Here is a 12,434-nt window from a genome sequence, read left to right as displayed (position 1 = left end):
ATAGTGAACATAGAAAAAGGTACTAAGATAAAGGTAAAGATGGTGTGCTTAGCTCTAAAAATTGCAAGCATGGTGAAATAGTATTAATGGGTTTTATTAGAACAAAAGGTGGAGAGAATCTAATGGACTGTGGTAGAGGAATATTCATCCTTTGATAGTGACTAACGTTTGGTATCATACTTTGAGGAGGTATGAAATTTAACTTCTATAAAAAAAGGTGTTTTAAACAATGTTGTTTCAATTCTTATTAAACTGTTTTATATGTATGTAATATGTATGTGATATGATTATCTCTGTATGTTTGAAAAGTTACTTGGTTATTATATAGAGAATGGGATTGACCAGGGATTAATCATTAGGCAGAGCAAAAATTATGTTCTACATGAGAAAAGATGTTTAAAGATAGGTGAGAATGATAACAGAAGACATAGGCAAATATGGTGATATCATAGGTAAATATTAGGGGTTGTTGACTATTCTTGATTGGTTGTAGATAGTAAAACAAAAAGCAGATTAAAAGATGACTCTTGGAGTACTGGTCTAAGTAAGTCTAAATTGACAATGTGAGTTTTTAGAAATAGAACATATCAACAAAAGGCAGACATCTCTTTTAAGCATAATTTTGAGACATCTATTATTAGCAGATATCAACTAAGAAAGTAAAAGTTAAGACCAGCCACTTTATGGTGAAGTCTGGGCTAAAATTACAAACTATGTAATTGCCAACATATAGAACAATAAGCAGAAAAAAGATTTTTTAAAAAAAAAGTCCTTGAAAATTATTTTGATGTTCGGCAGAGTATTTTTAATATAAATAGGAAGAAAGAGAAGATTAGAGTACATTCTGTTTAGGTTTGTAGATTTTTTTTTTAAATTTTATTAGTGAGACACCATGAGGTACATTTGTAGACTTACAAATTTTTGTGCTTGGGTTTCAATTATACAATGATCAAATACCCATCCCTCCATCAGTGCCCATTTCCCACCACCACGGATCCCAGTATCCCTTCCAACCCCTATCCCCCCCATCCCAGTAGATTTGACCATGAGAATATATAGCATATATTACAAAGGAAGGAAAAGAGGTGAAACGTTACTTGCTGAGACAAAGTTAAGTATACTTATTTAAAAAATAATATGAGGTACAGCCCGCCCCCAAGGGCCTGGGTCCCTCTCTGGGCATGCGCAGCTAGAACCAGCCCCTAGAAAGCCGGTTTTCAACCCCTGATCTGCGTGGGACGGGCACAGAGGCCCAGCTCTGGGCAACAAAGCTGAACGGCTCCAATTCCAACAGGTACAGCCCGCCCCCAAGGGCCTGGGTCCCTCTCTGGGCATGCGCAGCTAGAACCAGCCCCTAGAAAGCCGGTTTTCAACCCCTGATCTGCGTGGGACGGGCACAGAGGCCCAGCTCTGGGCAACAAAGCTGAACGGCTCCAATTCCAAACAGGAGACGTTCCCAACTCCTCGCCCAGTGCCAGGAACTCTTTCCGGAGCCGCGGCCGCTAACGCGGCTGTGAAATATTTTCCAACTACGTATTTCATAGGAACCATAAGCTACCTTTTTAGATGGAAACTTCTCTATTTTAGCTCAGCCACTAGAAACACAGTAGCCAATAACTCATAAGCCTATCTTAACTCACACTGCATATCAAGCAGAATAGTAACAGTGAACGTGAAGGACTAAACCACACCTCTCACAATGGTAAAGCAACGCAAAAGCCCACCAAACTTTCATATTGAAGAGTCTAGCCCAGATGACACCAACAGTACTGTAGTGTTAGACAACCTCTCTGACAAGGAATTCAGAAGGGAGCTACTTAGGATGCTTAGGGAATTAAAAGAAACAAAGGAAAGCAATGCCAATAGAAGACAAGAGGATCTGAAGGCAGAAATGAGGAAAATGCAATCAGAAATGTCAGACCTGAAAAATCTCGTAGGCGAATTGAAAAGCTCAGTGGAAGGCCTCAGCAGCAGAGTAAGAGCGGCTGAGAACAGAATCAGTGAGCTCGAAGATGAAGTTCAGAGACTCTCCAGAAAAGAGCAGAAAATGGAAAAGAGACTCACAATTCGGGAACAGATGGCAAGAGAAGATCGTGATGAAGCCAAGAGGGGTAACATAAGAATTATTGGAGTCCCAGAGGGACAGGAAGAAAACCTCGATGAAGAAGAAACTGTCAAAGACATCATTGCTACAACATTTCCAGAGCTGAAGAAAACTTGTGACCACATTCAGGAGGCCCGAAGGGTACCAGCTAGAAGAAATCCGAATAAAAATACCCCAAGACACATTCTGATCAAAATGACCAAAACCTTAGACAGAGACAAAATTCTGAAAGCAGCAAGATCGAAGAAAGAAATCTCTTACAAAGGAGCATCCTTAAAATTCACAGCTGATTTTTCTGATGAAACCCTCATGGCCCGAAAACAGTGGTGGGACATAGTAAAAAAACTCAATGAAATAAATGCCTCCCCAAAAATACTTTTCCCAGCAAGACTCTCATTCATAATAGAAGGAACAACACGCAGTTTCACAGACAAACAACAGCTCAGGAACTTCATAGACTCAAAACCATGGTTATAAGAACAACTAAATGGGCTACTTTAAGGCAAGAAAGGCCCCTCAAATACACCAAATTTTAACAGAACAATGGGACAAAATCCCATAACAATAATCTCTCTCAATGTCAATGGGCTAAACGCACCAATTAAAAGACATAGAGTGGCAGGATGGATTAGAAAATTGAACCCAACATTCTGCTGCCTGCAAGAAACGCATCTCAATAGTCAAAGCAAACACAGAGTCAGAGTCAAAGGCTGGAAAACAATCCTACAGGCAAACAGCTACCATAAAAAAGCTGGGGTAGCCATCCTTATATCAGACCACATCGATTTCCGAGTGAGGAAGGTCATAAGAGACAGTGAAGGCCATTTCTTATTGATCAAAGGATCTGTACAACAGGAAGAACTTACAATAATAAATGTATATGCACCTAATGAGAGACCAGCAAAGTACTTAAAACAACTACTCATAGATTTGGAAAAAGACACCAATAGCAACACAATACTAGTGGGAGACTTCAACACTGCTTTGTCACCTCTTGATAGATCAACCAGACTCAAGCTTAGCAAGGACATACTTCATTTGAGGGAAACAATGGAAGAAAGGGACTTAGTAGATATATACAGGACACTTCATCCACAAAAAGCTGAATACACATTCTTCTCAACCGTACATGGAACATTCTCCAAGATAGATCACATGCTGAGTCACAAAACTTGCCTCCATAAAATTAAGAAGGTAGAGATTGTATCAACAATCTTCTCAGACCATAATGCGCTGAAATTAGAAGTAAATCACACACAAAAATAGAAAACTAAATCAAATACCTGGAAATTAAACAGTGCACTATTGAACAACGAGTGGATTAGACAGGAAATCAAAGAGGAAATCAAAAGATTCCTAGAAACGAATGAAAATGAGAACACGAGTTACCAAAACTTATGGGACACAGCAAAGGCTGTGTTAAGAGGAAAGTTTATAGCTCTACAAGCATTCCTCAGGAAGGAGGAGCGAGCACACATAAGTAACCTAACCTCACAGCTTAAGAGCTTGGAGAAGGACCAAAAAAAGGAGCACAACCCGAACAGGAGAAAGGAAATAATAAAACTCAGAGCAGAGATTAACGAGATGGAAACCCAAAAAACAATCCGAAAGATCAATGAAACCAAAAGCTGGTTCTTTGAGAAAATTAACAAGATTGATAAGCCTCTAGCAAAATTCACAAAGAAAGGGAGAGAGAAAACCCTAATAAACCGAATCAGAAATGAAAAGGGGGTCATTACAACAGAAACCACAGAAATTCAGAGGATCCTCAGGGAGTACTTTGAGAAGCTTTATGCCACGGAACATCAAAACCTCGAGGAAATGGATAAATTCCTAGACTCCTACAGACTCCCAAGGATGAACCAAGAAGACCTGGAATACCTGAACAGACCTGTCACCATCAAGGAAATTGAAATGGTAATAAAAAGTCTCCCCAAGCACAAAAGTCCTGGCCCGGATGGATTCACTAGTAAATTCTTCCAAATCTTTAAAGAGGACTTACTCCTAATACTCTTTAATCTTTTCCACGAAATTGAAATATCAAAAACACTTCCAAACAGTTGCTACGAAGCAAATATCACACTGATAGCAAAAGCAGACAGAGATACCACAAAGAAAGAGAATTACAGGCCGATATCCCTGATGAACACAGATGCAAAGATCCTCAACAAACTACTAGCAAATAGAATCCATCTACTCATCAAAAAGATCATACACCATGACCAAGTAGGATTCATCCCAGGGATGCAAGGATGGTTTAACATTCGGAAATCAATCAACATAATCCACCATATCAACAAAAGAAAAGATAAAAAGCATATGATCATATCAATAGATGCAGAGAAAGCATTTGATAAGATCCAGCACCCCTTTATGATGAAAACCCTAGCCAAAATGGGTATAGAGGGGACCTTCCTCAACATAATTAAAGCCATCTACCACAAGCCTACAGCAAGCATCATCCTCAATGGGGAAAAACTGAGAGCCTTCCCTCTAAGATCAGGGACGAGACAGGGATGCCCACTCTCTCCACTGCTGTTCAATATAGTACTGGAAGTACTTGCAATAGCGATTAGGCAGGAAAAAGATATTAAGAGCATTCAGGTAGGAAAGGAAGAAATCAAGCTCTCACTATTCGCAGATGATATGATACTCTACTTAGAGAACCCAATAACCTCCACCAAAAAACTCCTAGAAACAATAGACTCGTATAGTAAAGTTGCAGGTTATAAAATCAATACCCAAAAGTCCATGGCTTTCCTGTACGCAAAAGTGAGAGAGAAGAAAGTAACATGAAAAAAACAATCCCGTTCACAATTGTGCCCCAGAAAATCAAGTATCTAGGAATCAGCTTAACTAAGGAAGTAAAGGACCTGTACGAAGAAAACTATAAAAAGCTACTTCAGGAAATAAAAGAGGACATGAGGAAATGGAAAGATATCCCCTTCATGGGTCGGGAGACTTAACATTGTCAAAATGGCAATACTACCGAAAGCATTATATAAATTCAATGCAATCCCTATAAGGATACTCATGACATTCTTCAAAGAATTGGAGCAAACACTCCTGAAATTTATATGGAACAATAAGCCCCCACGAATAGCTAAAGCAATTCTTGGGAAAAAGAAAATGGGAGAAATCAACCTCCCGAACTTCAAACTGTACTACAAAGCAGTAATAATTAAAAGAGCATGGTACTGGAACAAAGGCAGAACTGCAGACCAATGGAACAGGGTTGAATACACTGACATCTCCCCTCAATCATATGCTCATCTAATCTTTGATAAAGGTGCAAGTAATGTGAAGTGGAGTAAGGAAAGCCTCTTTATTAAATTGTGTTGGCATCACTGGACGGCTACATGCAAAAAAATAGGCTCAGAACTCTGCCTAACACCATGTACAAAAGTAAGATCAAAATGGATTAAAGACCTCAACATCAGACCAGAAACCATAAGGTACATTGAAGATAATGTTGGCAAAACCCTCCATGACATTGAAGCTAATGGTATCTTCAAAGATGCCATGCCACTGGCCAAGCAAGTGAAAACAGAGATAGATAAATGGGACTATCTTAAACTAAGAAGCTTCTGCACCTCCAAAGAAACAGTGACCAAAATACAAAGACAGTCTACAGAATGGGAAAGGATATTCACCGAATACACATCTGACAAGGGGTTGATATCCAGGATATACAAAATACTGGTTAAACTCCACAAGAAGAAAACATCCAACCCCATCCAAAAATGGGGCAATGAAATGAACAGAAACTTTCTCAAAGAAGAAATCCGAATGGCAAAAAAGCACATGAGAAAATGCTCTACATCATTAATCATCAGGGAGATGCAGATCAAAACCACAATGAGATACCATCTCACACCTCAGAGACTGGCCCACATTCAAAAGAACAAAAGCAACCGATGCTGGCGTGGATGTGGCGAGAAAGGGACACTCCTTCACTGTTGGTGGGAATGTCCACTGGTTCAGCCCTTCTGGAAAACAGTATGGACGATTCTCAAAAAATTAGAAATTGAGCTCCCATTTGACCCAGCAATACCACTCTTGGGAATATATCCCAGAGAGGCAAAAATGTATAGTCGAATTGACATCTGCACTTGTTTGTTCATTGCAGCACTCTTTACAATAGCCAGAAACTGGAAGAAACCTGAATGCCCAAGAACAGATGACTGGTTAAAGAAACTTTGGTACATCTACACAATGGAGTACTATGTAGCTGTTAGAAAAGATGAAGTCATGAAATTTACATACAAGTGGTACAATATGGAAAGTATCATGCTAAGCGAAATGAGTCAGAAAGAGAGGGATAGACATAGAAAGATTGCATTCATCTGGGGGATATAAAGTAACAAAGTATGAGATTAATACCCAAGAATAGCTGAGATCAGCACCAGGAGGATTACTCCATAACTTAGAGGCCAGCCGGGTATCCTAGAGGAAAGGGCAGTTCAGATAGAGAAGGGAGCACCAAATAAAGGATGTTTGGAGGATCCTCCCAGGAGGGGAGATGCATGTCGAAAGTAGACTATGGACTGAACATGTTTGCCACTCAATGCCTCTTTTGCAGACCACAACACCCAAAAGGAGAGAGAGAACACAGGGGATTGCCCTGCCTCAGAGACAGGGGGGATGGGGGGATGGGGGTGGGAGGGATATTATCTATGGTGGTGGAAAATGGGCACTGGTGGAGGGATGGGTATCTGATCATTGTATAATTGAAACCAAAGCACAAAAAATTGTAAATTTACAACTGTAAAAAAAATTAAATAAAATAAAAGGGAAAAAAATAATATAAGGTTGCCAGGAAATCATGTGCAGTTCATGATCATAAAGTTTTAATGAATCATTTTGCCCAGTTATAAATATTTTCTTGCAAAAATTGACCACATGAATTTAGACATTTAAATCACTTAATAATCACTTAACTTCCGATTAGTCATCGATTTGCTCGAGCAGGCACCAGTAACGTCTCCATTTGTCCCTGTCGTGTGCGAGTGTAGCCCAATGGCATCTGTTCGCTCTGGGAACATGAAGAGCCTCAAACCGATCATTCATGATCTTCACGAAGAAGTCTGACCACCTGGTAGGTGGGCGGCCACACGTTCTTTTGACATCCCGTGGAATCCAGTCAGTAACAGCTCTAGTCCAGCTGTCGTCTTTAAATCTCATTACGTGACCAACCCATCCGATTTTTGACACCTTGGCAAATGAGACAGCGTCCCTGATTCTTGATCGTCGAGGGATGTCGGAACTCCGGATTCTTTCTCTCATTTGAGTGAAACGTGATATTCCAAGCATAGCTCTTTCTATTCTTCTTTGGGAGACCTGAATAGCGTTCTCATCCTGTTTGCGTAGGGCCCAGGTCTCTGAGGCATATGTTAATGCAGGAAGAACAGTGCAATCAAAGAGATGTGCCCGGAGCCGGAGGTTCTTCGTCCTCTTAGCTATTTCAGCGGTGGCCACGCTGACCGCTGACCCTCCCGATGGCATCAAAGTCTTCCCCAATGAGGAGGACCTCACCGACCTGCAAGTCACCATCCAGGGGCCTGAGGGCACCCCCTATGCAGGAGGCCTGTTCCTCATGAAGCTCCTGCTAGGGAAGGACTTTCCTGCCTCTCCGCCCAAGGGCTTCTTCCTAACCAAGATCTTCCATCCCAATGTGGGTGCCAATGGGGATATCTGTGTCAATGTGCTCAAGAGGGACTGGACAGCCAAGCTGGGCATCCGGCACGTGCTGCTGACCATCAAGTGCCTGCTGATCCACCCAAACCCTGAGTCAGCCCTCAACGAGGAGGCAGGCCGGCTACTGCTGGAGAACTATGAGGAGTACGCAGCATGGGCCCGCCTGCTCACGGAGATCCATGGCGGTGCCCCAAGCACAGCCGCGGCACCCTCAGGGGCCCCAGCCACCGCTGCGGGTGTGGGGGGTGCTGAGGGGCCCATGGCCAAGAAGCACGCAGGTGAGCGGGACAAGAAGCTGGTGGCCAAGAATTTAGACACAATGAATGTAAAAGTTTAGATTTCAGTTTTTGGGGTAGGGTAGAAAGAAGAAAAAAAATGTTTACAGGTTCACACGAAGATTTGCTTATGTTGATGAATCTTTCACTTTAAGTCATTAAAAGAGTCTGAAATCTAGTCTAAACGGAAAGGCCAATAGACTAAACATCTGAAAGAGTTTAAACTCTGGGATTATGGAAATAACACAGACGGTCAAGCACATACTTACCATGAGCATAACACTTAATTCAGTCCTCAAAACAGCCCCAAATACTGTTAGGAACCAATCTTGTAATAACTGAGAATCATTGTCCAGGGTCTGAGTACTTCTGGGCTTAGCCCTTATAAATTTTTAAAAATACAAAATTTAAGGCTAAAATATGTTATTTCTATTATGCCAATGCATAAGAACAACATTAAAAAATGATGTTTTGGGTTTAAGATAAGATGATTTCTGGTGATAGACTTAAGATGTGGTCTTAGAAAATATGACGGATGTGCAACTAAATCAACAGATCTCTAGAGATTCATTTACTCAGAAATTGTGACTTGGTACTTCTTATGTCTTATGCACTATTTTAAACACAGGTTTACAGCATGGAACATAAAAAGAAAATGCCCTTCATCACAAGATTTTATATTTCTGCAATAAAGTGATAAAATTCTAAGATATATAAAATAAAGTGACAGGGGCTATGGTGCCACCAGCAGGTCAATCTGTACCTGTGAGGCGAGTGCATCAGCAGCCTGATGGAATCATCAGGCTTTCAGATACCCCAAAATTGCTGCTGTGCCTTTGGCCAGACCCCAAAAACTTGGGGCAAAGTTTACCAAGAAAGTAAATGGCCCAAAGTTAGGTATGTGGAAGACACACCCTCAAACCACCTCCGGCATAGCTATATGATTGGAGGCATGGCCTCTCTGGTTCCTGATCGAACTGCTTAATGGCCATGATCCCAGATACTCAGTAAAGAACCTCGGAACCCAAAGACTTTTGGCAGAAATGCATCCTGTTCCTGCAGTAGGTTACTGGCACTGGGCCACTCCACGTGGGAATAGGTTTCATGCCTTAGCCTGTTCCCCTTGGCGGCCCAGTGACCACCATCCTCCAGAGGCCACTGGACAGTCAGGTTTGGGCCTGCAGTGACGAGACACGTGGGGCCTCACCAGATGAGGGTGGAACCAGCTCTTTCCTCCCCATCCCAGTGAGACCCCAAGTCGCCTCCTACAAATGGCCTCTCTGGCTACTGATCAAGCTGATTAACAACCATGATCCCAGAGACTCAGAAACAAATCTCGAAACCCAGCGGCTTTTGGCAGAAATGCATCTGAACTGCATGCAGGGTGGCTGCTGCCTCAGAGCTTCTTGGAAAGCCAGGTATGAGCCAGTAGTGACAGGGCAACTGCAGTCTCATGGGAAGGGGGATGGTACCGGCTCGTCCTTCACGCCCTACCAAGGTCACGAGTTGCCCCCCATGAGCGGCTCTCTGGCACAGCCATAACACCAGATGCACAGAACCAATCTCGTAATTATCTGGCTCTTTGCAGAAATCCAAAATGGCGGCTGCGTGACATTATATGATTCTCATAACCAGCTATAAAAAACAAAGTATTTCACAATGCCTTTTCAGCAGTTCTGATTGTTGTTGGGGGGGGGGGGATTCTAAACAATAATGGTGCATCTTTTGTCGAAACAATGAATGTAATCAATTTAGAGAAGAGTTAAGTGGAAATCATCTGCCTCACAGGCATTGGGAGGGGTGAGGGAGGGGGGTATATTTTTGTTCTTGGTGGTGAAAAATTTTCTGGTGAAGGGAGAGGTGTTTGATCATTGTATGACCGAGACTTAAACCTGAAAGCTTAGCAACTTTTCCCACAGTGATTCAATGGATAAATATAAGAAGAAAAAGATAAATCAAATTATGAAAAAAATTAAGGTGGAGTTTATGCCCAACTCAATCAGCTAATCAGTGGCTGAATAAATAGCAGTACTCCTACATAAAAAAATAAATTAAATAAAGTGACAGATGTGTTAAATTACATAAATTAAAGAGGAAAAAGTGTTCAAAATTGATCATGAATAATGACTATTATTAGTCATGATAAAGATTTTGAAGCATTTTTTTATACACTCAGAGGATTTTATGATATTTGTTAGAAGGTTTGAAGAATTTATGATCAGATCAACATTTAAAATGGATTGCTAAGACTCTTTGGAAAAACTTGATTTTTTTGTCAAAAGGACTGAACTAAACTTTTGAATTGATCCAAGTAAGCTATACAAGCTTTTCTCTAGAAGAGGGCAACTGTGAGCACTAGATGTTGAATTTGGGATATATTTTAGAGATAAAATGTCAAATTCTCAAGTTCTTCAGCAGCAGTGTTTGAACTATGGCTCTTTGTAGTTATCTCAGCAGATTGATCTCTAAGAGACCACGTTTGTACAAAAGCTTGACAAAATCAAAATATATATTTGACAAATCTTCACATTCATGATTATTCAGCCATTATAATAGTTTTATGAGATAGGTTTTATAAACAATTTGCAAATTACAACAACCTGTTTGTTGCTTGATAGGAGCAAATACAAGAGATATAAATTCATAGACACCAAGAAATACTATTATTATTACTGTTTACTGTCTGTTGGTACACTCAATAATAGCTCAAAGTTGACTTTACAGTGAGGTTTGGACATTTTCAGTTAAAAGTTAGAAGGGTCAATGTACTTTCATTCCATGAAAGTTCAAGAAATCAATATGACTAAAATATCCCCCCAAATTTCCTTCCACAAAAGGACAAGTTTTGTTTCATAAGCCGGTTTTTAATTTTAATTCTTCAACCTGGATTTCTTTTCATTGTGGCAATTCTCAGGGAACATGGCCAGTCAGTGGCTCGGTGCTAGGGCCCAAGGATGCACTGTTGCTTGGGCCCAGTGGCACCAGAGATTACCTGGTCACCCAGTGGTGCTAAGGAGACTTCAGCCACACATAGTAGTCCTGGCTAATGGGGGAGGCATGAGGCAGGGCTCAAAGACTACACCCAACCATGCTCAGGAAACCAAGTGGTACCTGGGATTGAATTGAAAGTGACCACAAGCAAGGCCATCATCTTAATCCCTATACTATATCGCTGGTCCTTTATTCAGGTTATTGATCTTACTCCCAGATTATAAAACCTATCAAAAGTAGAATAGTTGTAGTTGAACAAAATAATTTTGGTTTGAAATCGCTTTTAGAATATTCTTCTGCATTTAACAAACAAAATTTGGCCAAAAGCAATGACTATCAAAATATATGTTTTATCAAGCACTAGATTATTTTCCAAAGTACAATTTTCTGAAGAACAATAAAAAGCAACCTGAGAGATTAATCAAAATAGTGTTGGAGTAAGATCAAGAGTTCAAGGAACTGCGAAGTCAAGTTATTAGGAAGCTCTTTTATAATTATGATAATTACTTAATATTCTGTCAATAAAGGTCTGAGGGATAAATTGTGACCCATCCTCAGTACATCAATTAAGGAAGGAAATTAGCTAGGAGATCAGTAGAAAGCAGTGTTGTTTGAGAACAACAAAAAGTTAAATATTTATAGCCTCCATAACTCTCATAACAATAAGACTTCTATAAGAATCAAGGATAGGAGGGAATATTAGGGCAGTGTCTCTGGAGAAGAGGATGCTGCCCACTCCACTATAAGTGTGTTTTAAATACCATAGCACTGTAGCACTGTCCTCCTGTTGTTCATCAATTTGCTCGAGCAGGCCTAGTAACGTCTCCATCATGAGACTTGTTGTTACTGTTTTTGGCATATTGAATACATCACAGGTAGCTTGCCAGACTTTGCCTTGATACAAGATACTCTCGGTAGCTTGCCGGGCTCTCCGAGAGGGGTGGAGGAATCAAACCTGGCTCAGCCAGGCCAGCTATGCGCAAGGCAAACACCCTACCACTGTGCTATCTCTCCAAGCATTAAATTCCTCCTTTGTGAAAACAAAGTGTTTTTATATTTTATAAGACATAATTTATGGCACATAATTATGAGACATAGTCAGACTGTTGGAGCAAAGAGATGGATGGACCTCTCAAAAAATTGAGGATAGAGGGAAATTTGGTAGATATGGCATAAAATATCAAAGGACACAACAAAATTGTTATTATCCTCACTTTCCACAGTGAGATAAACTGAAGCCCAAAAATGATCTTCTTTTTCCCCACCATCACAAATACTATAGATGATAGCAGAAATTGGCTCCTTAAATAATTTTATGACTCTAAGATATTTATTTAACGCAAAACCAAAACGTCAAGGTGGTTTGT

The 12,434-nt window shown here is 40.6% G+C and overlaps 1 protein-coding gene across 1 annotated transcript; it reads left to right on the top strand.

The window, feature by feature from the left end:
• Nucleotides 1-412: 412 nt before the first annotated feature.
• LOC130045507 (ubiquitin-conjugating enzyme E2 S-like) lies at nucleotides 413-8,138 on the top strand. The gene is made up of 2 exons (XM_056138440.1): nucleotides 413-452; nucleotides 7,564-8,138. Exons 1-2 carry the CDS (start codon nucleotides 413-415, stop codon nucleotides 8,136-8,138), a joined length of 615 nt encoding a protein of 204 aa, XP_055994415.1.
• Nucleotides 8,139-12,434: the final 4,296 nt, after the last annotated feature.

The sequence above is a fragment of the Sorex fumeus genome, unplaced genomic scaffold, assembly GCF_029834395.1.
Source record: "Sorex fumeus unplaced genomic scaffold, SorFum_2.1 ptg000128l, whole genome shotgun sequence".
NCBI lineage: Eukaryota > Metazoa > Chordata > Mammalia > Eulipotyphla > Soricidae > Sorex > Sorex fumeus.
Note: the sequence above shows the minus strand (reverse complement) of the source record. Positions and strands in the feature narration are given on the sequence as shown.